Source organism: Agelaius tricolor, unplaced genomic scaffold (assembly GCF_023055355.1).
Source record: "Agelaius tricolor isolate 1412-34295 unplaced genomic scaffold, bAgeTri1.0.p SCAF_16, whole genome shotgun sequence".
Classification (NCBI taxonomy): domain Eukaryota; kingdom Metazoa; phylum Chordata; class Aves; order Passeriformes; family Icteridae; genus Agelaius; species Agelaius tricolor.
Window position 1 is genome coordinate 10,980,250 of NW_027269276.1, and position 23,037 is coordinate 11,003,286.

At 41.4% G+C, this 23,037-nt stretch overlaps 1 protein-coding gene and 1 long non-coding RNA gene across 17 annotated transcripts in view; one reads left to right on the forward strand and one right to left on the reverse strand.

Annotated features, from left to right (window-relative positions):
• The first annotated feature begins 1,590 nt into the window (after positions 1–1,590).
• LOC139596871 (uncharacterized) lies at positions 1,591–19,360 on the forward strand. The gene is made up of 2 exons (XR_011681477.1): positions 1,591–1,698; positions 15,139–19,360. It is a non-coding gene; the product is annotated as an uncharacterized lncRNA (long non-coding RNA).
• The window catches only part of SEMA6D (semaphorin 6D), a 411,819-nt gene continuing 393,637 nt past the window's right edge, over positions 4,856–23,037 (reverse strand). For 11 of the 16 annotated variants that reach the window (XM_071441515.1, XM_071441514.1, XM_071441518.1 and 8 more), the window contains 18 exons: positions 19,471–19,612; positions 18,981–19,092; positions 18,326–18,386; positions 18,150–18,212; positions 17,962–18,063; positions 17,651–17,741; positions 17,254–17,373; positions 16,718–16,806; positions 15,754–15,971; positions 15,514–15,645; positions 15,162–15,317; positions 14,907–15,080; positions 14,052–14,192; positions 13,874–13,951; positions 12,997–13,088; positions 12,595–12,651; positions 10,612–10,779; positions 4,856–8,538 (listed from right to left, as the gene is read on the reverse strand). In XM_071441515.1, the coding sequence (XP_071297616.1) occupies positions 7,235–8,538; positions 10,612–10,779; positions 12,595–12,651; positions 12,997–13,088; positions 13,874–13,951; positions 14,052–14,192; positions 14,907–15,080; positions 15,162–15,317; positions 15,514–15,645; positions 15,754–15,971; positions 16,718–16,806; positions 17,254–17,373; positions 17,651–17,741; positions 17,962–18,063; positions 18,150–18,212; positions 18,326–18,386; positions 18,981–19,092; positions 19,471–19,579 (3,267 nt within the window). In that variant the 5' untranslated portion in view covers positions 19,580–19,612 and the 3' untranslated portion in view covers positions 4,856–7,234. The remainder of the gene's footprint in view (positions 8,539–10,611; positions 10,780–12,594; positions 12,652–12,996; positions 13,089–13,873; positions 13,952–14,051; positions 14,193–14,906; positions 15,081–15,161; positions 15,318–15,513; positions 15,646–15,753; positions 15,972–16,717; positions 16,807–17,253; positions 17,374–17,650; positions 17,742–17,961; positions 18,064–18,149; positions 18,213–18,325; positions 18,387–18,980; positions 19,093–19,470; positions 19,613–23,037) is intronic. The other 5 variants (XM_071441509.1, XM_071441512.1, XM_071441511.1 and 2 more) reach the window with 5 other exon arrangements.

The window sequence follows — 23,037 nt, forward strand, 5'->3', positions numbered from 1 at the left end:
GGAGAACCGTACGCTGTGCATTAGGAACAGCAGAGATCCTCTGGGATCTGAACAGAGAAGGACTGTTTGAGATGTGCACTCTATGCTTGTCAAAGAGAAGTAAGTGCTGCAATAAAAAGAGTAGTTGGATATCTAAACTCCCCTCAGTCTGGGTAGAAGGAAGACTTCACCTGTCTTCTAAAGACCCGTCTAATCTGAAAGTTCTTTTAAGGAAGGGTTTTAAGGATGATTAATCATTTTTACTGTCACTCAGTCCAGGGTCCTAGCTCGGGTCAGTGATTTCCTGAATGCTTGAGTGGTTCCAGGTGGCCCTGCTTAAGCAGGGGGGCTTGAAACAGATGATCTTAGGTCCAATCCAACCTCAATCATTCTGTGATTTTGTGATTTTGATATTTAGATGTGCCTGACTTACCAGTAGAGGTGAAACAAACTCAAGACACCTTCTTCTGCTTCTGTTAGCAGCAGGAGTGCCCTCCCAGCAGTCTCAATGAGCTCTCTGGGTACCTTCACCTGGCTTTTCTCTTGTGCCTGGGAGCTCAGCATTTGGCACCTTATGCCCCAGTTGAGTCCAGTATTTGATGGGATTTGCTAGTGAATTTAAAAGCAGACTTGCAGCCACACACACTGAGGTCCAGGGATGGCAAGAGGACTCCACACACAAAATGTCAGCTGGCCCAAGCAAGCCCGTTCAGTTCCCATGACAGCACCTGCTGGAAAACTGTCCAATGACCAGAAAAAGCAGGTGATTCCTATAGAGGCCTTTTTCTTACCCTGAAGCCTTGATCCCTATCAAACACTTGTGGCCAGAGATAATGTTGGGGGCTGCAAATGCTCTCCTGCAGATGTGCATCCCATTTTCCTTTGGCTTTGCTCACACCTCCTTAACATTTGCTGGGGACAGCTGAGTGAGTGAGGGCAAAGGCCTGGCCCATGCAGCTCTGCCATCTCCCTGGATGGAGGCAGTATTTCAGCCCAGCAGCAGTGACAGAGACTGAATGTCAGAGCTGCATGCACAAGCTTTCACAGAAATCAATTCTCGCACACCACATTAATATTGGAAGTGCTTCTCTCTCACCTAATTGTTGGCCAGGCACGATAACCTGTGACTAATGGCCATTCATAGTAATACAGCACGGCCTGATCATAAAAATTTGCCATTAGTCTCTAACAAAAAAAACATCTCAGGCTGTTAATTGACCAGCATGTATTCCTGAGGAAATCAGAGTAATCACATGGATATTCAGTGCACAGAAAGGAAGGTGCAGCTAGCTTATGCATTGCTTTTATGATTCATCTTCTCTGATCTGCTTCTGATTATTTTTTCCTCATATGAGGCCAGTATTGTAAATCAAAGATTTTAGAAATAACCCTGTGCTTGAAGTGACCCAAATTAAAAGCCAATTGCCACCTTTCTTCTCTTACTAGGCAGCTGTCCATTTCTGTGCAGGACCAGACATATGTTAGAAGCTGTCAGTACTGCTGCAGAAGCAAACCACTGAGCTCATGGACTGCCTCTGCCAATGGCTAAGGTCAGCTACTGGAAAAAGTTACAAACCAGCTATTACAGCCAGGTATGATCCTGCAGAAGGGCCTCCACTGAGAACTGGTATTCTTTGCTCATTTTTGTGCAGTTCAGTGAGTCTCTGCCCTGGAAAACATCTTCTCATTCTCAAAACAAGGATGGCAAGATGTGTGCAGGTCAATTTGGGGGTTGGGATTATTTTTTTGGCCATTAAGTTTTTCTGTCATAAAATTCCTTTTATGTTGACAAATGGGGATTATTCCTGAAAATGGTCAGGACAGCTTGTCCACGTGCTAGATTTTCTTCTCCTCCCCTACCCTTAAAGCAGTACAGGAGCTTGAGCAGCACTCTTTCTGGCTGACATGAAGGGCAAAGGCACCAGTCTGGTAGGGAGGATGCAGTGCCACCTTTGCAGGCCGAGGAATTCTCAATCCTTACCTAAACATGGGGACCCTCTAGCACCTCTGCTCTGGTCAGCAGCCTTCTCTGTAGGACACAGGCTGGGATCTAGTTACAATTCTAATGAGAAGAGCTCAAAAAGTTATTACTGACTGTAGGAGAAAGGCAAGTGAGGAGACCATAAATCAGGCCCTCAGATGAATTCAGAATGCACTAATAAAATCAGAACTTGCAATAAATTTTGTTTCAGGCAGAGTAGCAACAGTTTCTCAGTTGAGAGTTTGGGACAGATTATAATTTCAGATGTGTGTCAGGCCAATGCAATATGCCAGTGAAAATGTTTGCAAGCAGGCAGCAATGGCTGGACTAGAGTCAGGCCCTTACACCAGCTGAATTTCAGCAGGGTTGAATAAAAAGGTGAGAATCTCTACTTCTCTAAGCAAAGCTGAATCTAATTAAATATTTAATGTGGGGTTTTTTCCCTCCCAAATCCTTTGCTTTCTTGCTCTTTCATACTGTGATGTGATGACATTTGAACAACAAATGCGGTCTTGGTATGTTGGTCTCCTGGTAGTACTTTTTATATGAAAAGCTTGCACATCCCAGCTGAAGTCCAGATGCTGCATTTATGTGGGATTTTGTCGTGATCAATTTTTAAAAAATATTTTTCCATGCTATGAAATTAATAGGCACCTGGGGAAATACCAACCAACTCTTCCCTACTCCTGCAAATACTAACCTTTCCCAGATGGGAAGGTATTTCTCTTTCCCTTTATATACCTGCAAGATGTCCTTGCTAGTGCTCAGAATCACAGAGAGAGAAGGAAGCATTAAGAAGAAAACAGTACAGAACACACCAACTGCACTAAACCCACTGCATTCTGAGGAGCCATTTACTGCATAAACCCTGCATAATCTTCCCAGGGTCACAGAGTGAGTCATTAGCAAGACAGCACTAAGACAGAGGCATCCTGATTTTCCTAACTACTGTGATTACTTTAAGACCCCAATTTAAAAGGCCATAGGTTTGTTCTGGCAGTGCAGTAATAGAGATAACTGCTCACAGATTTACAAATTGGTTTCCTTGCAATCATCTCACTAGCACAGGCCTGCAGCCCTTTGGTGTTTTGTCTGTGTTCTGTTCAAAACTATTTTTTTCTACAAAACCCAAAGCAAGCCAGAGCTGAGCAGGAGCCTCTCCTCTTCCCTCCCATGTCCACAGCTGCCCTGTCCCACATCCCACAGTGCTGGGACCTCCCCCAGCTGGCGTGACCCCAGGCACATCAAGCACCCTTCATGTGCTCCTTTATCACCTGTGGCTTTGGATTGTTCTTCAAAGAGACCTTAGGATGCTTAAAACCAACTGGCTGACCCAGAAAGGCATTGGAGGAGAAAAACTCTTGCTTTTTCTTATTGCTGAAGTCCCTTTTCAGGATAGGGCTGCTGTAAGTGGCTGCTTTGGCACTGTCATGGGATACAAACCATCTCGGTTAGTAAAGGGAGAGTTTTCTTGTACTTATTTTTCTAACAAATTCTAAATATTTATTTTCAGGTATTTAAAAATAAAAATAAATAAATAAAACGTGGTATTTGCATGCACCATGTGGCCCAACAGAGCATGCTGGGAGATGATGGTCTGGCTACACCCATCCAGCCAGCACAGCACTGGTTAAGGGAAGGCTGGTTCAATACAGACCAAACCATGGAACCCCAGAAAATGGTCACTTGATATATTTTAGATAAAATAGAGACATTTTCTGAACAAAAATTATCCCAGGATTTGTGCTGCAGAGGCACTAAAACAGCTATTTGTAATTTTCTCATGATGACCTTTAATGCCTGGCTGAAGATGACTCAGGCAGGTACAGCCCCTCTAGAGGGAAAGCCTTGGCTGACACTGGTGCCAAAGGCATAGCTAATTTTAAAGTGGGAAAGCAGCATGTTGTGAGAGCTGTATCTGTTTGATGCTTCATTTCATATACGAAGACATCCAATGAAGAAAACCCCATGCTAATAAAAAAAATAGACATTTTCTTTGGCACTAGAAAATATATATTGAGCCATTATAGCTTTGGAAATTTTTAAGCACTGTATTTCTTTTTCCTTCTGATTTTTTTTTGTAAGATACAACTAGGTGCTGTTATAGTGTTAAAACATGCACAGCAATTTCAAATGATTAATACCTTGACAGCATAATCTTGTAAAAAATCGTTTTTATCCACTATCTAAAATTAACTTTTAATTAAAAGAATGTTATATTTGTTTTCTGATACTAAATTACCTTGATTATTTTAAAATTGTGTGGGATGCTGGCACATACTGAATCTACAGCATCTTTTTTTTTTTGTTGGGCTTTAACTGTCTGCTTGAAATGTGAGGTTCAATTATTAAGCATTAATAAGTATTTAGGAATGTCCTACGTGAGTTAGCAATTAATTTGGCCAGGAATTAGCTCTGTCTTTTGTAATCTAGATTGTAGAAGGAACACACTACCTCCTTTAAGAACTGTACTGTATTTGCACAAAATTGGTATTTTTTTGACCTTAATAAAAAAGGTTTGCAGGAACTAGAGCCCAGCTGGAACCTGGATGGAGCCCCAGGGATCAACTTCAGTGCATGGTGTTGGTGTTGTGTGGGCAGCCCTGACTCTGTACTGAGCTCTGCCACCACATGCTGGTTACTCTGATTTTTGTATTTACCTCAGGAGGCCAAAAGTCACTGACAGACCCTGACTCTGCCCAGGGACACAGAGCTCAGAGTGGCTGAAGAGGACACACAGGACCCTGGTGTGTCACCCCAGCCTTTGCAAGTCCTGCAGGCCAGGGAGCAGCCGAGGGCTCCGCGCCCTCCTCGCAGAGCTGCTGCAGGCAGGCAGAGATATCCCAACAGTAATCCCACAGCACATCCGCACCAATAATGAAATTACACACTCAGTACATGGGAATATTTTATTTTGACTTTACATGCGGTGTTAAAAACCCAAAGAACGTATTATTTACACATCCACAATACAAGTTTACAAGATATCTATACATGTTAAAGTACTCTATAGTAATAGAGCAGCTTCATTTAAGGGTTACTTTTTTATGCCGTACCATTAAAAAAGATACAATCTGCGTTTACCTTTGCACAAATGGATAAAGCATCTTTTATTATTAAATTAACAGAATAAGGACTAGGTTGAATGTTAGAAATTTCAACATAAATACTGAGAGAACTCACATTACCATCTACAAGGCAGCACAATGTTACAGGAGGTTATCAGGGTTCACATACATTTATCTTCCGGGTCACACAAGTCTGTATTAATATTTGTAAAGTGAATTCGGATCAGTTTGTGTCTTCTGACAACTGAGTACATTTTAATAGTTATTAATCTGTAGTGTTTTAGTTGCAAGACAGAAGTGCTTAGGAAGAAAGATCATTGATTTTTGGATCCAGAGGTCTCAGGAAATAAATGTCCCTTACAGCCTTACAAGAAAAAAATGACTACTTCTATCCTTTATTCTTTGTTCTGTAACAGAGATCCAGTTTTTAGTGACTAACCTTTTCTCCCCTTTGAACACATAATATAAATCTCCACCGTCTCTGAAACCCGTTGCAGTTATTTGTCCCACTAATTCATGAATATTCCTCTGCCATGGTTATTTCTATAGTTATGTTCAATAAACAATGTGGTAGTGTGTAGTTTGCAAGCTAAAATAGCCATCTGTGTTGAACATCAGCTGCAAGTGGATACTGTAAACCCTACTAAATAGCTTACACAACTTTAGCAGGTGTTCCATTACCCTAGAAACCTCATTTGATTTCACATTATAACTGTTTGATCCTTCAGAGAGCTGGAGTGGAATGTTTATCATGGTAAGGTGATTTAATGCTGCTGTCTTCATGGATTGTAGGCTGCCTTTAGTTACCATTAATTATTCTTGCGTTTTATCTTTTTTTTTTTTTGGGTGCTGTTGAGAGGTTTTACAACTGGCACTCGGGAGATATGTGCTATAGTGAGAACACTTGACAGATTTAAATTTTTTTTAGTACTTTTATCATTTGCATGAATAAGGCACAAAATGCACAGATTCAGGTAAACTCACACATAATATTTACAGAATATTGTCATTACCTGCATGACTTTGGAAAAAAAACAAACCTTACTTTACACAACAAAAACAAATTGATTGCACTACTGTTGAGTTTTCACAGACTGCTTCTGCCAGGCCAATTAATGTTTCTCCTTTTTTATTGACAAGAGTCTATCAGCGTGTAGGGCGTTATTAAATGCAACAAAAACGTGACCTTCTCCAGTTACACCGGCGTTTGCCAAGTGAACTGACAATTAGCTGCCCTCAGTGAGAAGTACAGGGGCTCGAGTTCACAGTGGCCAGGTATTGGATGGAGGCACTGTGGAAACACAGCAAAACTCCCCCGTTCCAGCCCAAAACACTAGATTTGAAATGCACAGCTCTGAATCAATAGCAGCATAACAGAGTTATGAAGAATTAACCACATCTGCACTCTTTGACTGGGTGGCTCTTTCATCCCAGGCGTTCCCCTCGGAAGGCTGTCAGAGATGCGCAGTTCATCCGTAGCTGGCTCCAGCTGAGCCCAGCGGGCTGCAGAAGGCAGAGTCATCTGTTTGTTCAGTCATGCTCAATGTAAACAATTCCATAGCATAAAAGATGCAATGGGAACCTAAGTACATCCTAGTGTGTACAGTACACACACACATCCACACACACACACAGCTTTATCTGTGGCAAAAACAAAATGCCACACACATGGAGAGAAAAAAATAATGCTACAGTTGGGCCAGAGACTTAATTCCAGCAAATTGATTATTAACCCAGCTATTCATTGAGACATTACCATTTTCTGACATTTGTGCAAGAGGCAAGGTGAATGCATACATAGTAAAATGTTCACATTTAATGGGAATGACCACACTTAATGGCAGTCTAAAATGGAACCCATTTTTCAAGTATTTGCTTACTGATTTTTTCCCAACAACTGTTGTTTAGCTATTTAGAACAGTAACGTAGCCCCCACCCCATTGTGCTACATGTCTCCTTAGCTCCAAACAAAAGAAATGTAATGACCAGCACTTTCCTTTGTTTTTTTGTGTTTGCTTGTAGCAAGTACACCAAATCTTGCTACAGCTACCTGTGGCAAGACACAGATGTTGCTCAAGTAAAGACAGTTTCTTTGGCCACTTTGTTCTCCTTAGTAACAAGCAAGTCTCTGCCTTATGTGTCTACCACAACATCATTTCAGAACCTGTACAGGTCAGTGCCACACTCATTTTAGCACAGACATGTCCTAGTAGCTGTATTTGTTCAGTGGTCTGACTGGTGTCGTCTGAGGGACGAATGAGGGTTTTGGTGGCACGTCAGGTTTTAGGGAGGGTGTCCTCTTTATTCCTGTGCGAGGCAGGGTGCCATTGCTCGTGTAGCTGCTTTGCCTGGACAAGGAAGGCTGGAGGTGAACGCTGACAGGCGTCCCTTGCATGTAGTCCATCTTAGTGCCTGCCGTGGGAGCCATGTACCCCCCACGATTAATACTTGGCTGTCTGGATAACAAAACACCATTTGGTGAGTTCAAGTTTTTAGGAAGGGCAGATATTGAGTGCCTCTGTGAAGAATTTTTGTGATAACCCCTCTGCCTTTCCAAAGAGGTCATTGGTACTCCAGGAGTGGTGGGAACATCCACTCGTTTTGTGGGACTGTTTCTCGGCAGAGTCGATGGAGGAGAGTATAAAGACGCCTCCCTGTTGGGAACCTTAGGTGGGATCTCAGACATATTGCCCATTGGATCCAGCATTAAAGTCTGGTGGGCCACTTGAATATCTCCCATAATTGCTTTGGGATTATTAGTAGTTTCATTTAAGTGTTTCAGAAAATCATTCAGGGTGTTCCTGGAATCAACAGATCTCCTGTGGTCTCTTTTGCTGGATGATTTTGTAAGTGGATGATCAATATGTTGCATCTTTTTGTCTGCCTTGTGCGCATTAGAATTTGAGAAAGATGTGTTGTAGTCATGGGTAGCATTGGGAAGAACAATAGCACTGGGAATATGTCCATGACTTAGAGGAGAGTGGGGTGGAGGACTAGAAGGAAAAAACTGAGGGCTTTTTAGGGGGGTTTCTTTTCGTGAAGCGTTGAGGTTACCGTGCGCTTTGTCCGACTGACTCTTCATAGCCTGCAGAGTCTTTTGCTGGAGAACTGGAGTAGATTCAGGAGTTGGAAGTGCAGCTAATTCTGGAGGCTGTCCCCTGTGGTCCATCATCATGGACTTGGTATCGCCGTTTGGAGGCAACTCCTTCCTGCTGGTCAGCAGGTTTGTGTACAGTTTGGGTGAATCAATGTTCTGCTGATACTCCTTGACAGGGCTGTCAAACAGCCCATTCAGTTTGGCAAAGCTCCCGCTGGAGTCAGTGCAGGACTGAGCCGATTCCGCATCTTTGTGTATTTTCCTGGATTTCCGCACAAATATATCCCGGTAACAGTAAACGGCCACTCCTGCAATAAAGGCTCCCAGGACAAACGCAGCAAAGACACAAGTGATTAGGACATTCATATGCACCATTTGGTTGGACTCTCCTGATTGTACTTCCCACCTCACACCTGCAAAAGACAGACAGGATATCATAAATCCACAGGTATTTCATACTGACACATGTCAGAAGTAGGCACCCTTCCTCATGGAAGTGTCTATTAAGTGTTTTTAAGTGCTCTGGATGTGGTGTTGGTGTAACTCAGTAGGATCCTGCAATCTACTCCACTGGTGAATGCAAGTAATTTTATAAAAATAGTAAAATTACTGTGTGTGCACTGACAAGGCTAAATGAAGACTGTCCGTTTTCTCTGATAATGAGGAATGCTTGTCGCAAATTCTCTCCTTATATTATGTTTTGTTTAGCCTGTCCCAAATTTCCTTTAAGGCTCACAAATAGGGGCCTTATGTTATTAACATTAATGATTTCTGCTGGAAAATTGAGGTTAGAAGGTCCTACTGGGCCAGACAGCAATTAATAACTCATGGATGGATTTCTCTCTCACTTTCCTGCCCAGCTCATAAATCAGTATCAAAGGAGAGACAGGATTATGCAAATGTTGTGTAAAAATGTATAACATATATACTGCATTGTTACAGCCACACTAAAGGAATACAGTAGAAAACTTGTAAACTACTCCACTCCCAGGCTGCTGGTCCTGGAGTGGCAACCTGCACTCATTATGCATGTCCAAGTTTGAAGATAGATAATGTGATTCTGTTTTAGAGCACTGATTTTTATTTTTTACCAATAATGAACATAATACTTGCATAACATTATAAAAACAACTTAGGTTAAATTATTAGAGAATGTTAAAACTTTTAGCTTAGACCAAGAAATTGAATATTTGATTAATTTTTTTTATTTGGGTATTAACAAGCTCCCTTTGATTTTTTTTAGATTTTTTAAAGCAACCACAGACATCTTGCAGCTAAGACAATGTTAGTTTTTAATGAAAGTAAATCTGTTGCTATCCCATGAGATGTTAAAATGAAAGAGCAAGAGGGAAGGAACAGAGTCATTTTTTGTTAGAGGCAAGGCCTTTGAATATTGTTAATGTTCAGGGTTACAGGTTTTAATGGCACTGTGCAGAAGCAGAAGGAAAACATGAGTAAAGTTCACTAATAGCTATGACACAAAATGTGATTCAGAACCAAGAGCAGATGATAATAAAAATTTAAAGCAAAACAGAAAATAACTGCAACAAATTAAAATGACAAATGCACGGCCATAATGGCTGATAGGAAACCTGATATGTTTTGTGAATGGTAATAAAACAGAAATGGTTTTTGGCTGGTGAGATTTTTTCAGTAAGTACAGAATTGTGCAAACATGTCTGTCACCTTGTTGTGCTATGCACTGAGAGAGACTTGTGTTAAATTTTGGTTAGGGGACTGGAAGTGGTTGACTGCAGTAGTCCTATTGAATAAAGTCTCAGTTGCCATAAGAACCTAATCAAAGGCTCACTTAGCTGAAAGAATGGCTAGAGAAAGATGAACTACAGGCAGATTAGGTTCCTTGTGTTCAGCTTAAAACCTCTGGATGTCTCAGTATGTACTGAGATCATCTCTAAACTGATGCTCATATCCAGAGGATAAAAATTCAGCAGTTTCCTACTCTGACTCTTGTTCAGGATCATGTTCCAGCAAGCAGAGGTTGGGATATGCCCCATTTAACACACAGATGTCTCATGGAGCTCTGCTTTGTGTTCTGTTTTGCCACCACCCCCAACCCAAATGAAAAAAACCCAAAACATAAGCAACCATTCATGAGGACTAACAGTCTAAACCAGTGTTTAAGTTACTGCTTAAACAGTTTAAGATTGAAAACAATAAATGGAGGTGCAAAAGGTAATTTTTTAATGTATCCAGAACTGCCATTGATTTCAAGGGGAGTTTTGGACCACTCTAGGATTAAAAAGCTGAGCTTAGAATCTGTGTTTCCCATTATAAGCTCTAAGCAGCACTTTGTCCATGGGATAAGTAGGTATGAAAAACATGATTGCACTGTCTGCATATTCACAGGAAATGGGTGTAAAATAGAGCCCAACAATCATAGCTCTTACATTTAACTTAAGCCTTAGACAAGGTTGAGACTATCAGGTTTCCATTCAGCTGCAATGTATTCCCTGGTAAGGCCTTACCCTTTGGGACACCTGATAATGGATCAGAATAATCAGAAGTGTTTGGGTCATCTTGAACTACAAATTTCCGAGAGCCAGTCACTTTAGGTTTCCAGGAACCAATCACTTTAGGTGATATAACTGGGATACTTGCCATTGTGGTAATGGAAGCTGAGGAGAACTCCATGTCTGTGGTGGCAAACAGATTTTTATTAATGTGTTTCATGGCACATCTAAGCTATAGCTGGACACAGTATTTTATGGGAGTTACATGTCAGAGCAAAATGTGACCCCCCCCTACACTCTGCAGAAGTACAGATGGCTGATTAAAATCAATTACTTCAAAACTGGAAATATGAAAATAGTACATTTACACTTCAACAGCTGCTAGCCAAAAAGCCAGAGAAGTCAACTGTGAAAGCAGTGCAAAAGTTAAAGCAAGCAACTGTGGGGGTGAAAAGCACAACTTAGTCTACTTAATTGCTATATTCTTCACTGGAGACAACATACTTGGCTGCCTTTTAAACATCAAAAAAAAAAAAGAAGTTACTTGGAACGATGCACACTCGTGACAGGTTATGCCTGAGAAACCAGATCAGCTCCATTACTGCTATTATGGTATACCACGAACTGCTGAATGAGCCATTTCTGCAGGTGGGGATAAAAGGAATGTTTTTAACCCCTATTTTGTAATGGTTCCTAAGGAACAATCCTGCAGAGATTCTGGCTCCTCTGTAATATGTTTGCTGAACAGACCCACCACAGCCTACGGTGAAAATGCACAGAAGAGGAAACTCATAAAATTGGGTTTACAGTCCAGTCTCATTTGCACCCTTGAGTATTTTGTGTTCACTGTCCCAGTAGGTTTAGGCAGGAAAGTCTATGGCTTGAGATCAGACTTGAGAAATGTACTTCAAAAGCACACTCATTCAGGACTTAAAAATAAGGTTCAATTGTATCTGTGTCATAAAATACCACTTTGAAAATTCAGTTGATAAGCACTCATAAATCCAGGCAACATTTCTGTGTGACAGTTTCGTTTTGCTTTGTTTCCTTAAGTGAGTCTCTAACTTGCATTGTGGGTAAATAGATCTGGAAAATATTTGTCTCAAACGTTACTTCTTGTCAAGTTACAGAAGTGAAAATGTCAGAAATCAAACCACCAATAATGTTCTTGTGGCACTCTTACAAATTTAACATACAGATAGATTATTGTCCTGTTTGTCAGTGAGAAATGTGCCCTTGGTTTGAAAGCGAAGACCCAAGTTCCAAAAGCAAAGACTGGAAAGTAAGGCCTGAATCTTGCTCCTGTTGAAGTCAACACAGGTTCTGCTCTTGAGTTCAACAGAGGAGCACTGGGTGTCCCTGAACACCAGGGGCTGGTGGTGAACACCTTATTAGAAAAATCACTGGAGGAGAAAAGGATGCAAAAGTCCATCTGACAACAATGCACAACATTTTTTTGAAGCCACTTTTGTCTACACAATTTCTCATTCAGCTACACAGTTTGTGATGTTAAATTTTTTTCCATTAGCATAAACTACTTAAAGCATTTCAAAAATAAAGAAATACACATTTTAGAAAATGTGTATTTGTGCAAAAAGCTTGCTGGGAAAGAAGGAAAAGAGAAAAGGAGAGGTAAGGAGGAAGATGATGAAGTTCTGCCATTCATCTACTAGAGATGACCAAGAGGGGCATTCACAGACGCATGGCTGGGGATCAAGAGTAAAGCTTAGTGGACTTCGTGCAGTGAAGATGTCATCTATGTTAATCAGGCTCTTTAATAAAAGATGTCTCAATAAATAATGAGCTGTTAACATGCGGCTACACAGGGTGAAGTGCTGAGTGAGAAGAGTCTGACTATCTTTACCATCAGTGGGAACATGAGTAAAAGCACAAAAATGGAGGATTGCCAACTGTGCAAAAGGAAGGAAAAAAGGGCTGAAAATGCTGAACTGAAGGAAAGTAAAGGTCATTAATTCAAAAAAATTAAAAAAAACTAACCAGATGTTGGGTCGCCAAATATTTTGTAATCTGGTGTAGCTGTAGTAGGCAAAATTTCTAAAAGAATTAAAGGAACAAGTAATCAGTAAAAAGTAACAAAAAAGAAAGCAAAAGATCTCAAACCTGAGTAATGGAAAATAAAAACTAAAATATCACTGGTTACAAAAAATAAATTCTTCAATACTTTGCTGTAGACCCCAAATAGCTGTAAACTGGTGAAGGAAAGAGAAAAACTCTGCCACCCAGGACTAAAAAGCTCAGCTTTGTGAACATTCACAGTAACACCAGGTGATGTGTTCATCATGTTACTGAAAAGCTCATCAGAAATTTAACATCCACAGTGAGGTGTGGCCACAGACTATGGTGAGACATTCCAAAGGAGCAGCAGTGACTGTGCCTTACCATGGCAGTCCCCAAGCTGCGCCGTGTTGCCGTATTCGACATCTTGGACGTATCCTCCAGTGCTGTGGTTGTATGAAACAAACAAAGCGAACCTGCAATTAACAGTATTAGTAAGGATACAAATGGAGACTTTTTTTTCCTGGAAGCAGCAGATGGAAACATACACAAGAGCCAGTGTATGGCCCAAAGGATTGTACAAAACGGACAGGATAGTCCGGCTTTAACTATCTCTGTGTGCTTATGCCAGGAAATAGAAGAAAAACAATCCCATTTTTTAACAACTATATCATGTCTTCTCCATTGGGCATGCTCTTGGGTTTAGATACAACCATCCAATTATACCAGTTAAAGTTTGCACTGGCCTGCTACAAAGGCCTCTTTTTAAGATACAGCTGCTAGTGCACCATATATTACAGACTTGATTTGTGCAAAATGCCTTTGGTATGCATATGTAACACCCCAGCTCCACTGTGGAGGCACAACCTTGCTCTTCCCACTGTGAATCCTGTGCTTTCATATCTGCAATTGCCTGTGCCCTAACCATGAGCATGCCTGGGAGGGGATACTGTGTCCTGTCCTCTTGAAGCTGCTCAGGTTTGCATGCTGCAATTTCTTGCCTTCCTGCTTCCAGCTGCTTTTCCTAGAGGTCTGCCTGTCCTCCTACACATTTAAAACTCCCACTGAATGCAAGTCTTCACCCAGAGGTTCCAGAATTAGGCCAGACTTAGCATTCTGTTCTCTTACAGATACAGTCCATTGGAAAAAAATCTTTACAAAACCAGAGATTTAGTAACTGTGTGCAAGGGAAGAGCACAGGGCATGAGCTCGTGTAAAGCATTTTTAGAGATGCTGGGCTAACTTACAAAGGAGTACTTACAGCATGCCTGGTGTCACTCTTCCACATGCCTCATGGTCTAACCAGCCACAGTACGGGTCCCGTGAAGCAATACATGCCCTTGCAAGAGAAAAACCCCAAAAAATCATGCATGTTTTACTTCCTTCCAAAGAAATGTTGGTGCCCTTGCTTTAGGGGGGGGTCAGGAAGGGAGCCATACTTTTTACATGACCCGTGACGCTCACACCGACTCAGGGGAATTCTAACAACGCAGCTGGAGAATGCCACGAACAGAGCATGGTGGTCTCTGTCCAGCTGGAGGGAAATGACTCTTCTGTCCTCCTCGCTTTCTGGATTGCACCTGGTCAGCAAAAACAAGGGCAGGCCACTGCTTTAGTGACTGTAGTACTTTGTGCACTAAACATTTTATTTATTGTCTGTGTAGCTACTGAACAGAAACTTCTCACATACATAAACGTAACCTGTGACTCTTTGCTGAGACATTGCTAAACAAGCCTCTGAGTTATCAAATGCTGGATTCTGGCTCCTGCTAACAAGCTAGGTGAGAAGTTTGCAGAACTATGTAGGAAAAAAAAATCCAAATCCATTTTCTTTGTTCTCTCAGTCAGCATAAGTATCATGAGAGAGCAGAAGAGGAGTCCTGTATTGGACGGCTGTAGAGTTCAACTGGAATGCTTCCACTCCCAAATTCTTTGTGCCAAAAAATAAACAACTTTAAAATGATCAGATATAGGTTATACACTATCAGCCACTCTTGAGCAACCCTCAAGATAAGCACAGATCATTTAACATCACCAAAGACTTCTGACGTTTCTAGAAGTATTTGCAGGAGAATTAGACCATGTCACTGATGTCACTGGAGTCGAATTAGATTGTTCATTCAACCCATACAAAATGGCAAGTGACCAAATACTTTCAGGTTATTCAACATGAGGAACATGATGAAATGACAAACAAGTGGTGATGTTGGTGATAATGAGCTAGTTTACCATAATCTTTTTTAGCTAGGTTCCAAGGACTAGATGAAGAACTTAGATGTTCTGGTAATACTTACTTTGCATGATTATATGCTTCAATCTCTTCCAGTAATATGCTGTCATTCAAAGAAAAAGGCCTGGTCTTTGCCAAGATTTTAAGTACTACTCCTGCTTCGGAGCCAACAAATATGACTGTGTAGTTCTGGTAGGGTCCAGCAGCATGGTCTACAGCAATTGCTGTCAATCTGTATCTAGCAAGACCAGAAGGCACATCATTAACAGCAAGTTGTCTTGTTTTCCTTTTCACAGGTGTTACTTTTGAACTGTCATACCTGACACGTGTTTTGGTAAACCAGGGCTCCTCAGTGACTGAGGGAACAGCTGAGTCCATCAATGGATGAGATTTGATGAAGGAGAGCGTTTCGTCTGGGAAATCAATGGAGGTTTTGTAAGCCTCTGCTAGGCCATGTTTTGCACAGCAGCCAGGTCTGAAATGAGAACAATATTGTTTTCCTCTTGATATTTTAGTTAATGAGAGAAGGCAGCCGGTTAATGAGCATCCTTATGGCTGAAGCATCAAGCTCTGCTTTGGGTTTTACCCAGCAAGGCACTCAAGAGTGCAGCTGATTCAAGGTAGCTCTTTACAGGGACAATGTTAAGACATCGTGAGTAAGAACCTTTTACCTTGGCTTTGGTACTTTGTCTTCAGGTACAGCTGTCCACACAGAGTCAGGAGTCTTTTGTTCTTTAAATCTCCCTTTGAAGACTTTCTCAATGTCATCCATGCTGAAAGCACACACTGCTGAACCAGGGATGCTGTAAAATTCGAAAAATAGTTTCAAGAACTCAGATGACGATGGCACCAATCTCAGTGTAAGAGAGAACCTGAGATCTGCCTTTGATGAAAGGTTGCTCATCTCTTACCTGTTGAGCTGTGTGGTGAATACACCCACAACAGTGGGCACTCCATTGATTTCTATGATGTCTGTGATAGACTGCAGAACATCAAAGTAGAAGAATGAATCCCCAGGAACTGAGCAGTTGAGCCGAGCTTTCAGGAAGGATGTCCAGTGCTTCTCCAGGACCCTTTGGGAGCCCCCCATGTCATTTTTGCAGATGCGTGCCACACGGGAATACACAGCCTGTGAAAGGAAAAAAGAAGGAAGAAGGGAGAGAGGCTTGAGAGATGCAAGGGAAACAGTGCTTGTTTCTGAGCTCTTAATAAAGCACCAAGATAATGTTGTTAACAGGAAGCTGCCATTTATCTGCACAGAGAAGATGAAAGCAAATGGTGTTCAGCTCGTAGTGCACAGGCATCTTAATGTATCACCAAGCAAGTGCATCTCCCACCCTTTTCACCTTCAAAATCATATTGTTAGTGAGATTTAAAGACTTTAATTAACCATGTGTAAGGGATTTAATAATTTACTGTAGAATATCCTTCCATGGTGAGGCATGAGTATTATACTCTGTACTGGCATGACTGAATTGTTCAATATTCAGGGACATTAGAGAAACTTCTTTGAAGCTCTCCTTTTGTGTTGTTTTCTTTTGTTTCTTTAATAAGCATGAAAACACCCTCAGCTTTTCCAGTACTTGGCACAAGAGTTAAGGAACAGCAGCACTGAGGCAACAGCACATTGAAAGACACCTGTAGCGAGCTCACTAACGCGAGAACAGAAACAGCGAGAACAGAAACAGCTTTTTCGTTGAAGAATGCACTGCTCTAGTTCTTTTTTTCTCCCCTCCCTGTAAATTATAACTGTGATAAAACAGTGCAAGCTTTGTCCTAGTTCCTTCTTCATATTATGAGCTGTGCTGGTTCCTGATGCTGTTTTAGGATGAGCTCCTTCTGCTGTGACTCAACGCTCACGGTGCTGATACTGACCTTGCCTAAAGTGTTGTGCTCTACAGCAATTTCTCGGAAGAAGAAATAAACATAGTTCCCATATTCTATGGCATGGAGGAAATGTGGCTCTGTAAGAAAGAGCAAGGAGAAGTTACTTCAAAGAACTGCTCAATGGGCACACGACAGTGACACTGGGAGACTTGGCAGCTCCTGCCCAGGTCCACACTAGCCAAGGTGAGCTCCAGTCTTCCAGGTACTTCAGGATGTCCAAATACAGGTGCACTGGAGTTTAAATGAACTTGAAGTCTCTAGCATTGGCTAATGGACTGTAACAAGGCCCCACAGAAATTGTATTACAACTAAGGTACTTTGTTACTACAAATTCCTTTGTTGAAGGATTTAACAAAAATTTTGTCTGTTTTTTTTTTCATTATGCGCCTTTTTAATATTCTGAAAGCCTCATACATGCTGACGTTGTAGCATATGTGTAAACCAGGCTGACTGTGAATAGCCTGACCTTCTGTGCCACTAAAATTACATTTGCCATGTGTATGGGAAAACACTCCCCAAATTACCTTTTATCCATTTGGAGTCATACTTTATTGTTCTTAAGGCAGATCCATCCCCCATGCTGCGATAAATAACAGCATCACTTGCCAGGAAATCTGCTACTGTTGCCGAATACAATTTTCCATCTAAAATGGAAGTTGAAAACATGGTATTAAGAGGCCTTTAATAATCTAGAGAATTCTGACTAGCCTGTATTTTTCCCCATTTCTTTACTGTCACACTTCCCCAGACTGCTGTAACCTATTTATTAACAGGTCAGCTTCTAATCCTTTGGAGGCCCTTTAAAAAATTTAAGAGCAGGGGCACCATGACACCTTTAGCTTTCCTGTGCTTGCTTTAAAAGCTCTCTGTCTCCTTTGGTGTCATTAATCATTTAGACTCATTACAAGTAAAAGTTCTTACCAGCAAAGAGGGCGACATTGGTTTGTCTGGCATCAAATGGGCATCTTGCCAAACCACTAATTTCCTCCCCATCATACTCTAATGTATTCAACTAGAGAAGAAAAATAAATGGGTGATAGTGTCATTTCTATTTTGTGCACTGGCACAAAAGCAAAACATTGTCTTTCCACAAAACTTAATTCAGCACATTGGCTTCTGTCTGTTTTTATTTCACCTTGAAGCAGTCTCCAGGCACACTGGATGTATTGGCTATGGTATAACCAGTGCAAGCAAAACCAGTAACAGATTAATGACATCTTCAGTACTCTTACCCGATAGTATCTGCACATAGGGTTAAATGCATTTGTTCCACAGACAAACACCATCTCATCATTTCTTGGAACAAAGACTTTAATGAAGTTATGACATTCATCCTGAAAAGAGAGTAAGATGTATTAATCACAAACTCCATGTATATAATAAATACTAGTGTCATTTTTCATTAATGTGCTAAACTTACTTTGTGTTTGCCTTTCATAGCACAGTTCTCTCTGTCCTGCTGCTTTGATCTCCATGTTAATTTCTGTTAAAGGAGACCAGAAAGGAACATTTGAATTCGTTGCCACAGCAAATTCTTAAAACAACTCATTAAAAGGAAAGAAAACACCTCTCCCTTTCCGGCAGGCATCTACTCACCTTGCTTGGGATAACTTCTGATTTCGGAACTTCATTTAAGTTTACAGTGTAAACCTGGTCCCTGTTTGCAGAGTAAAAAGACAGCAGTAAATTCATTAATTCTGTGCCTCTTTATTTGATAAGCTAAATCTATATTCAGAATGTTATGTTAGACCAGCAACTTCTAGGAAATAGAATTCTGTGTTTAATGTAAATGGAAGAACGTTGTTCATGTGTAACATGGGGTGGCTTTGATTTTTATTGCCGTGGTCCTGAGATAGCACCTGCAGTTTTCAGCTGTCCATCCCTGTCTGCCCATTCTGCTGAGGACTAACCTGGGCTGTAAATATGTAAGTGTGTTATCCTCACTTCCTACAGCCCTGACTTGTCAGTCCAAGTTTAAAATGATCAGGAGAGGTTTTTATCAGGCAGGGCAGTAATATAAAAGAGGGAAAAGAGCATTTGATCATTGGTTTAAGCTTAACTACAGTAACTGCAGCCTTCAAATCCAATTTTCATGCACTGGCCATAGATATGGTATATTTCTCTGGGAAATTCTGCCCCAATTCTAATTTTTATCATATTCTGCACATTTTTCTAAATGAATTTTACACATAAATGCAAAACCAGAAGAGAAAAGAATTTTAATCTAATGAACTGAGTGAAGGAAAATTACCTGCCAGTGATATAAAGTGTGTCTCGAATTTTCAACATTAGTTGGAAGTCCAGTCTGTGCTGAGATTCATTGCCTGAAGGGCGTCCTCTAAATACTGGATATTGCCTTGAATCTGCAAGTAAAAATGGGCTACACCATCACTCAGGATTATAGAGCTAAAGAATCAATATATGGCATTGATTAGCTGTATATACTAGGTGTAGAAGGGTTTAAACTAAATTCCTTGAGTAATGTCTTGAATATAAATGAAGAAAAGATGGCTAATGTCAGCAAATGTTCTTTTTCCTGAAATTATTGCTGTATTTCTGATTGCTTTTTTAAGAAAATGATTAAGTGTTCTATTAAAGATACAAAGCCAGTAAACACAGTTCAATTTGAAAGGAATCAGATTTTTTTTTTAATTTCCGTGGTGGTGGGCAAGGAAAAAAAATAAAACCAACACTAGAACTTTTTCCCTGGGGTTTATCAGCTCTTTATGCAGATTACTTACAGTGGTAGTCCACAACATTGATGGGGTCCTCGTCTTCGGGGAAGCTGACGGCCCGGCAGGGGGACAGGCTCAGCAGTGTCACCAAGGCACAGAGCACGGGGAGCCTCATGGCTGGGGACAGGTGACAGCACTGCTCAACTACCTGCAGACAGGACAGGGACGCAGCGGTGAGGCTGTGGCAGCATGGGACAGCCATGGGGACACTGCTGGGAAACTGCTGCGTGACACAGCCCTGCTGGAAGCTGCTCTGAACCACTGATGGTTGCTAATTCTTAGCTGGATTTACAGGCACTTCCAAAGAAATGACGACTGTCAGCCCTTTAATTCACAGAATCGGAAATAGAACATACAGGGTGCTGACCTGGCAAGAAATATTGTCAAACTTGGGATTAGAAGTTTAATTAAACTGCAATCTCTTTCCATCCCCTCAATCACCAAATGTCATCCAACACACCCTTTTCCCATAAAGTACCTAAATCTCATCCACAAAGTGTCATGACATACACAATGTGTCTGAACATCCATGCTGTGTTTTAATGCCATTGCTTGTTTCCAGGCTGTGCCATCTCAGTGCTCAGTCCAACGTGCCAATTGTCACAGACCTGATACCCAGGAGCAGGGACCTGATGCTCTGCCTTGTGCAGTGACTTACACATGTGCAAAGTAAATGCAAAATGCTGCTCCTGTAGTGTGACACACTTGTTGTCACACACTTCACCGGGGGGCAAGAGACTCAAATGGGGATGCAATGCTGAACCACCTTCCCAAGATGCCACTTTCCCCCTCATTCTATCTCCTACTGTCAAAGGCTTCAGAGGCTTTCACCTGGGGGTTGTGTGTGTGTGCTCTGCAGATCAGACAGCACAGATCATGACAGCACCACAACATTAGACAACAAAGCTTTTAAGAGAGGAAGGGAAACATAACTTCTTCAATTAAACCACAGGGATATTTTAGTGAGCAGAATGTAACTACTCAAGTTGCAATTTGGGTAGGATGCAAGAAAACACATCTCAAAGTGAAATGTGATCCTTAATGACTGCAAGTGGACTGGGCAGGGGTCATATTTCTCATTAGAAACCTGGCAAATGCAGTATTATTCCCTCTTCCAACCTTTTGGAGGCATTCATTCAGCCCCGACTCACAGGTCAGAGCTCTGAGTCATCAGCTCAGTGCCTTGCAGTTGCTGAAATTGGTTATTAAACGCTTTGTCTAAACAGAAAAAAAAAAGAAACCTTTCCATTTTAATGTTTCAAGACTTTCAGTGAGAAGAATATGTTGCCAACACAAAGTGCCAGACCTGATCCAGCAAAGCACAAAAGTATTAATCATTTAATAATTTGAAAAGCAATTAAAAAACCCCTTCATAACAACACTTAACCTTCCAGTAATGCTTATGGGGGATGAAAATGCTGTATTTGTTAATTGAGACTATGGCTGGCTAGGGGCAGGGCTTCCTCCTTCCAGAGGCTGCTGAGCTGTCAGTTTGGGCTGCACTGAGACCAGCTGAACGGCTGGGAACATTTGGGGATGGGGTGGGGGTGTTGTCTGGATGCCTGCCCATTACAGACTGACCTGGAAAGAAGCATTTTCACTGTTAATGATATTTCTGTATCTCAGTCCACCAGTCCAGAACGAATGGGCTGTGCTCTTAGTCAAGATTGATGAGTGCAGTGGTTAATAAACACTAATGATTCCTGGCACTTTCCCTCTGCTCTTCCTTGTCCTGATATGGCCTCTTCAGCTGAAGCATCTTGCGTTAAATTACTAATGAGCAAACTTAAAACAAACTGGAATTAATAAAGTTAGTCAAATTAGTTCTTTCTTGTGAAAGCACCATTAGAGCGAAGTCCTGCAGTACTGTGGCTCCCAGACACAATAACAAATCATTAATGCTTACACAATCTTTTTTTTTGGGGCTTTTTGTAAGGAAAAGCAGGCTCCAAAGATCCAGCCCACTCCTTTTCCAGTGAAAGAGAAAGGGGGAGACACATAAACTGCATGTTGAGTTGGTGCACAGTAACATCTATAAGGTGCTTAGTAAAAGTCTTCCCTGAAGCCTTGTTTTCTTGGAGAACAAATGAATACAAATTGCCAAAGAGTGAGAAGCTCTCCCAGACATGTAGGTTGCAGTCAGCATAGAAGATGAGGCTGCTTGTGGTCCACATCATGACTCAAAGAGACCCTGGCCCAGCTTCAAACTGCACACAACTTGCAAACTGTACAAGTTCCACCTGTGCCAAGCAGGGGCATGTAACAGGAAGTTTCTTTTCCCTTCCAGTGTTCCATCTGGGAAGAATAGACTGGGGTGACAATTACAAATCTTCCATGCAACCCGCCTTACAGAGGCAGATACTAACTTTTGGGCTCCAGGAAATGGCTGCAGAAAAAAAGGGCAATTTATATTTGTTTTTAGGTCACAATTGTCAAAGGGCAACTTGTTTTTAGGTCATGATTATCATGGCCAATATGCAGCAAACTGTCACAAAGGCAAACAGGAAACAACTGAAATGCCAGGTAAACAAAGTATCAGTTCTCTCAAACAGATTCAAATTTCAGGCAGGGTATCAAACACACTAAAAGAATGCAAAGTTTTGTAAATGTAAATCCAGAGGACGTGTTTCCCCAGAGGATGCATCCAGAGCAGAGACAAACTCACATTCCCCCAAAAACCCTCAAACATCTCAGGATACTCCAGAGATGAACCCTGAGAACACACAGGGCAGGAATAGTTAGTTGTGTTCAGCAATCTTTTCTAACTAAACATAATCTGCTGCAAATCTCTATCAAAGAAAATACTGACATGAAGCACAGACCTTGGTCACAACAAGACAGAAAGGCAGACAGAGAGCTGCACTGGATCAGCAAACCACAGGTAATCACTTCTCACCAGCCAGGCAACAAGTACAGATTTCTTTATTATTTTGCTTGGAAAATTACTAAAAGAATATTAACAGTAGCTCTGCTTTCCAGCTACATATGAAAAGAAAATTCACCTGCTTCAAGAGGCTCTTAAATGCAGCCTTTATCTGGTTGGACACAGGCTCGAGATCAGAACCACTGCAGAGAGAATAAACTGGGAAGAACAGCTGTTTCCTGGATAATCAGAAAAATGGGCTCTAGCCCTTGGAGCAGGGGTTTATGACAGCCAGGTGTAGCCTTCTGGTAGACAGAGATAGACTGGTGTGAAAGACGTAATTCCTGCCACATTCAAACCTTTTAGTGGAGGCCACTACTGGGGACTACAAATAACAATGCTGAAATATCTGTTAGGCCTGAAATAGCTGATTACGAAATGCTGGCAATGTCTACCTTCAAGAAAATGCAGAAAACATTCATACTCTGGGTTTGATTATTTTCCCCTGCCAGGATCAGCCCAGTCTTTGATTAATTTCTCTTATAAATTGCATTCCTAGCATTTCTGCTAGAAAACAATCCATGGTAAGTGCAATGTTTGGAAATTACCATATTGCTATCCTTGTTTTGCAGCTGGGGAATTGAGGTACAGATCAAGGCTGACTTTGTGGCCCAGGCCAAGCACCAAAAAAGCTTTTTCAAAGGTTCTGA